Source organism: Lycium barbarum, chromosome 12, assembly GCF_019175385.1.
Source record: "Lycium barbarum isolate Lr01 chromosome 12, ASM1917538v2, whole genome shotgun sequence".
Classification (NCBI taxonomy): domain Eukaryota; kingdom Viridiplantae; phylum Streptophyta; class Magnoliopsida; order Solanales; family Solanaceae; genus Lycium; species Lycium barbarum.
Genome location: NC_083348.1, coordinates 82,002,805 through 82,008,804, shown reverse-complemented (window position 1 = coordinate 82,008,804; position 6,000 = coordinate 82,002,805). Strand labels below are relative to the sequence as shown.

The 6,000-nt window shown below is 37.0% G+C and overlaps 1 protein-coding gene across 2 annotated transcripts; it reads right to left on the bottom strand.

The window, feature by feature from the left end:
• Positions 1 to 208: 208 nt before the first annotated feature.
• LOC132622670 (uncharacterized) lies at positions 209 to 2,530 on the bottom strand. Of its 2 annotated transcripts, none has more exons than XM_060337322.1 (2): positions 2,032 to 2,530; positions 209 to 1,934 (listed from the first exon to the last, which is right to left on the bottom strand). In XM_060337322.1, the coding sequence occupies exon 2, from the start codon at positions 1,062 to 1,064 to the stop codon at positions 345 to 347; it is 720 nt and encodes a 239-aa protein (XP_060193305.1). In that variant the 5' UTR covers positions 1,065 to 1,934; positions 2,032 to 2,530; the 3' UTR covers positions 209 to 344. The 2 variants fall into 2 exon arrangements, with proteins under 2 accessions (XP_060193305.1, XP_060193304.1); XM_060337321.1 differs by having other exon boundaries at positions 209 to 1,720.
• Between the last annotated feature and the right edge of the window lie 3,470 nt (positions 2,531 to 6,000).

Genomic DNA, 6,000 nt, shown 5'->3' with positions numbered 1-6,000 from the left:
ATAATTTTAGCAATACTCACGAGGTATTTTCTTAAATATTTAAATATTTACATCTATATTAATATTTACATCTATATTTTAGCCTTAATTTAATAATATAAGTCCGGTCGGTTAACCATTGTTAATGGGTCTTAAAGGATGCCTAATACCTTCCCTTTAGACTAATTGAACCCTTACCTAGAATCTTTTGGTTTCGTAGACTTTAAAATAAAATCAACTTAGGATAATCACTTTATTTAACTTTAGGTGTCCTAATTCACCATAAATAATTAGGTGGCGACTCCTTAAAACAAACCAACAAAAAACAGGAATCTCCAATATGTTGTACTTCTAATTTAGCCCGGTTAAAATGGGGTATAACAAATAGGAGGTGTATAAGCAACTACAAACCCCACGTCCTTCACTGTTTGAGCATCAATGAAACTATGAGTGTTGTCCGAGTCAATCAACACTGTTAAGCCCCTCTTTTTTACTGCAGCCTTCACCAGAATTGTGTTAACCCCGTGATTGCTTCCGGATAATGCAGTCATGCATACAGCCTCTTGCATCACCTGTTCCTTATCCGCTTCTTCAATTTCTCCCACACACTGCATTTCTACCAGATTTTCCTCTTGCTCTCCGATGGCCTCACCAGTCTCACCAATAATGCAGTTTAACTGCTTGAATTTACACTGATGACCAGGGATATATTTCTCTCCGCATCTATAACAAAGGCGATTAGCTCTCCTATAGTCATAAACTTCTTGACTAACTCTATAAGTGTTGGGCTTGGAATTACCACCTTTAGCAAGACTCATAGATCTAACTGGATTCACTGGTAGATTGACCTTAGTCCCTCCTGTGGCATTCCATCCATGAGTAGTCTTAGCATTAGCCTGGCTCTTCCTTTCTAAGGCTTTTAGGTTTTTCTCTGGCACTCTTGTCATCTCAATAGCAGCCTTCAGATTTTTTGGTTTTAAGAGTTTTAATGTCATTTTGATTTCATCCTTAAGGAATCTAATGAAACTGGATAGGAAATGGGAATCAATAAGAGCGGGGTTCCTTATCAACATTTGTGCCTTCATAACTTCAAAATTAACAAGGAATTCTTCAACTATTCCAGTTTGTCTCAGTGTATTGAAGCTTTCAACAACATCCTCTGAAGGTTCATCCCCAAACCTATCACATATTTTATCCCTGAACAATTCCCAATAGTCGAAACCTCCTTCTAAATAAGCAGATTGGTACCACGATTCAGCAGTTCCAACAAGGTAAATTGATGCTATCTCAATCTTCTGATCTTCATTAATATGGAAAACATCAAAAAAATTCTCACATCGCCTCACCCACTTCTTTGGTTCAGTTCCCTAAAATAATGGAAATTCTAGTTTAGGAATAGGGAATTGCCAACCTTGTTGTCGATTAGCACGACCATCTGGTGGTAGTGGAGGTTGCCCAGCATCACCTTGCCTATTGGGTCTCCTTTCAATCGCTGGTGCTGGCAATAACCCATTACCCTGGTCCACCTCTCGGGCTGCTCTCTGATTTTTTTCAATCGCATCCAATCTCGCCGAGATCTGTCCCAAAGTCTGAGCCACTCCGGTATGTTCTCTAGCTAAGGATATATGTGATGCTGCGATTTCCCCGATTTTAGCTGTTAGTTGTTCCAACAGCTCACCGTGCTTCACCATAGTTTCCTCATTCTTACTAGTTCTCTCATCAAGGACCTTGAGTCATGTACCTTCATTAACAGTAATGGCGTCAATATTCGCAGGATCGAAGCTCTGATGCCAATTTGTAATAGGCTGGGCAGTAATTAAAAGTAACTAATACAGATTTTTGAGACGATTTTCTGGGTTTTCTATTACTCAACTATATGGAAAATTATAATAAAGAAATGAAGCAAAATGAAGGATTAATTGAAGATAGATTAGGTCTCCAATGGTGAACAGAACCTGCAAAGAAGAAGAAGAAGAAGAAGAAGAAGAAGGGATTGAGATAGAGAGAGGAAGAAGAGAATAGAGGTGAGAAAAGAATGATAGAAGAAGATACCAGAAATTCGTTAGTTGCACTGTAGCTTCTAGTCGGTTATTTATAGGATTCCTCCCTCCTCATCTACACCGTTGATCTTCATTAATTGGAAAAATAATTTGTGCCCTCCACGTGTTTAATTGTACTGGATAACTTCCTTTTATTTCTATAATACTACTGCAGATCATAACAGTATATGTTGTTTGAGTTTGTACAATATGTACTAGATTGTTAGAATTTGAGAATGGCGCATTTTTTTTATTTTTTTTAATTGTTGGAATAGAGGATTTCTCAGACTAAATTCAAGAAGAATTGAAGGGGCTTGGAAACAAGAGAAGAAGTGGTGGAAAATTAGGAAAGGATGAAGTCTTAGGAAATTGATGGAGACGACGAGGGTCATTTCGCTGAAAATTCTGAAGGCAGCAGCGGCGGGTTGAAGATGGAGAGGGATGATGACGAGGGTCCCTTTTTTTTTTTTTTATTTAATTTTCTACTTTTAGTTTCTCCTTTTAAGAAAAAAATTGTTATCCACGCTCTTTATACTCGTATATCCCACGCGTTTTGTACAGCTCACCCTTGTAAATGTCACATCAGCTCAGTCAACGGTCAGAGGGGTTTAAAATACCTGTTTTGAGCATGTTCAGGGGTCTGAATGAAACTTTGTGAAGTATAAATACCGGGATGATAAATCGGGACAAGTAAAAGGACCTCTCAAATTATTCCACCTTTCTTAAGGGGTGTAAAAAACTAAGTGAACACTAATATTGAACCGTAGGGAGTATTTAACATTGAAAATCATAAATAGAAAGTCAGAATATTTTTCAAAGAGCAAATAATCAATTTTTAAATGTTCAAGTAAAGAAGCTCTTTAATGTTCCTTTACTTTTTTAGCTTAGGGTCCAATTAATTGATTTTTACATGACCTAGGTTTGGCCCTTCAACTTTGAAACAGGCCCAAGATATCTTATATATAGAAAGCCTCGTATCTAGTTACTCCTTCCATCCCAAAATAAGTGTCATCTTAGCCTAAAAAAAAAGTTTTAAAATAAATGTCACCTTAGGAATTCAAAACAAAAATTGGCAAGTTCTTCCAACAATGCCCTTAGCATTAAAGAAGTAATCCTCTTTACTATTGCTCAATTCTCAAAAAACATATACTAATAGATAGGTGTAGTTTAGTAAACTTCATATTGTATTTATTGATTTCTTAATTAACGTGATTTTTGGTCAAGTGAAACTTATTTTGGGATGGAGATGGAGTAATTTCTAGCCCTTACTTTTTTATCGAAATTATTCAATACTCCCTCCTTTCACTTTTACTTGTTCACTATATTAAAAATAAATTTTCGCTTTTGCTTGTCTACTTTAGCATATCAAGAGAAAGACAATTTTTTTCCCATGTTTTACACTTGATATAAGTTACTCATTTCTTAACTCTATTGAAACAATACACCAATTAATATGAGTATTATATGATAAAATATGCATTTTATTTATTAATTTTTAGATGGCGTGCAAAGTCCATTATGGACAAAAACATGAACAAATGGAGTATCAATTAGGAATTGGGAAAAAGCAATCCACGAGGGTCCAAATTAATAGCGTATCAAAATAAAGTTGTTAACTTCCTTTGAGCGCGAAAAAATGTTCCAAATCTACCCAAGTCTTGCCTATGGTCTTTTCACATTTGAATACAAAATTGGCTTTTCACTTGGTCAATTCCCTAGTCTTCTCCTTAAAAATGAGATATATTCTTCTGATCCTCTTTTTTCTATTGTTGATGATTAATGTGAAACCACGGGGGGACCGGGGGTGACTGTAAGCGAATGCCAAATATCTTACTATTAACAACGACAAATATTAAAACATAATTAAATACTATAAGTTTCGCAACCTCAGAAAAGAATAAAATGCACGCAAATGCGAAAGACTTTACTAGACATTAGTAACAAAAATCCTATTAGAGGACGTGATGAGATGGACTCACCATCTTTAATCAAATGCCTTTGATTTAATTTATGAGAAAGAAAAAATTCTAGTAGGGAGCACTTTATCCTTAAACGAACTCTATGTGACAAAAATCTAAATTAATTGGATTAATCAGTTCCGAATACTACTTCTTGTAAACACGTGATTTTTAACTCTTCCCGGGTTGTTTCACCTTCTAGTATCTAAATTTTCCTTTAAATATAGTCTGGACATTTTACATGGTTTAGTACGTCTTACTTGAATATTCAAAAATCACAAAATAGAGTCACATTTTTAAGATATATGTTTAGTTTCATTTTTTTATTACAAAAAGAAAGAAAATGTCCGAAAATATGTTATCTATTTTTAGTTTAATTTCCAAGTTAAAAGTTTTAATAAATAAATATAGAGTAAGTACATGTTTTATCTTGCTATTTTAAATTAGTAGTAGTATATTTTATATTCTCACTTGTTAATTATATGTCATTTCACCACTCAATTTTAATACCGCATCCACACACACATCACATGCACCCTTTTATGTATTTTTTTCCTTAAAATAACAACAAAACAATAAAAAAAATAAAAAATGCCTTTTTCCATTTAAGAAAAAGAAAATAAGAGAAAACCCCTTTCAAGACCCATTATCCAAAGCCTTTTTCATGTACCTATGCACAACATATATAAAAACTATACCCTAAACCTAACCCTCTGTTTGGATGGTTGTTTCCCGTGGTTCATTAATGTACAGTATGGTATGGTACGGTATGGTGTTGTATTGTATTGTACTGTATTAATGAACACAATGTTTGGATAGACTGTATCGTTTGTTGTGGTTTAATGACATTTGTATTGTTTGGTTTGACTGTATGGTACTGTATAATAACTTGTAAGTTTACTAAAATACCTTTAACTCTTAATTAGAAATTAATTTATATATATTAATAAAACAAAATAGGAATTTTAAAAAATAAGTAGGTAGTGGGTGGGGGTGGTGGAGGGGTGGGTGGTGTGAGGTGGAGGTGTGGGATGAGGGTGGGGGTAGTGGGTGGTAGGGTGGGGGTGAGTGGTTGTGGGGTTTGGGTGGTGGTGAGGGGTAGTGAGTGAGGGTGGTGGAGGGGTGGATGGTGTGAGGTGGGTGGTAAGGTGGGGGTGAATTGTTGTGGGGTGGGGTTGGGCGGTGGTGAGGGGTAATGGGTAATGGTTGGGGTGGTGGGGATAGGTGATAGAGGAGTGGGGTAATTGGGGGTGGGGGTGGAGGGTGGGGTGGGTTGGGGTGAGTGGTAGGGTAGGGATGGGTGGGGTGGATGGTGCAGGGTGGGGAAGGGTGGGGTGGGGTGGATGGTGCAGGGTGGGGTGGGGGTGAGTGTGAGTGGTAGAGTGGGGGTGGGGTGGGATGGATGGTGGAGGGTGGGGTATAATAGGAAAATAAAATACGTAACCACGGAAAAACCGCTAAATCCGTGGTTACAAAAATTGAGATTTTTCATGGTTATATGACCATAGGATGAACCACGGGTTTACAACATGGTTTCTTATAAAACCATACATTAATGAACCACGGGAAATCACCATCCAAACAAGGGGTAAAGAAACCTACACTATATACCTATCAGCCGCGACACACACACTACACTTAGAATCATACACACTGCACCTATCACCCCTACCAATAATCAGCCGTAGAAACACCCTAGCAGCAAACACCAGCCACCAACCTCATTAAAATAGCCATGTAAACTCACCTCCAAACCTCCATTAACACACCAAAAAAAGAGCTCCATAAAATCAGTCCGTAAACCACCGCTTCTTTACCGGAACTGCACCATTACACCATGTGAGAGACATCGAGCTCCACCACTGCACTTCCTAATACCTACCTCCAAACACCGCTAACAAAAGTGTTGTCCCTTTCAATGTTTCAGCAATGAGAAATGGAGTTTTCGCTTGAGGTTTTCCGGTCGTGGTGCTATTTTTTGGTAGATGTTAAAGGCATTGGATAAGTTTGTATTTTAATCTTGC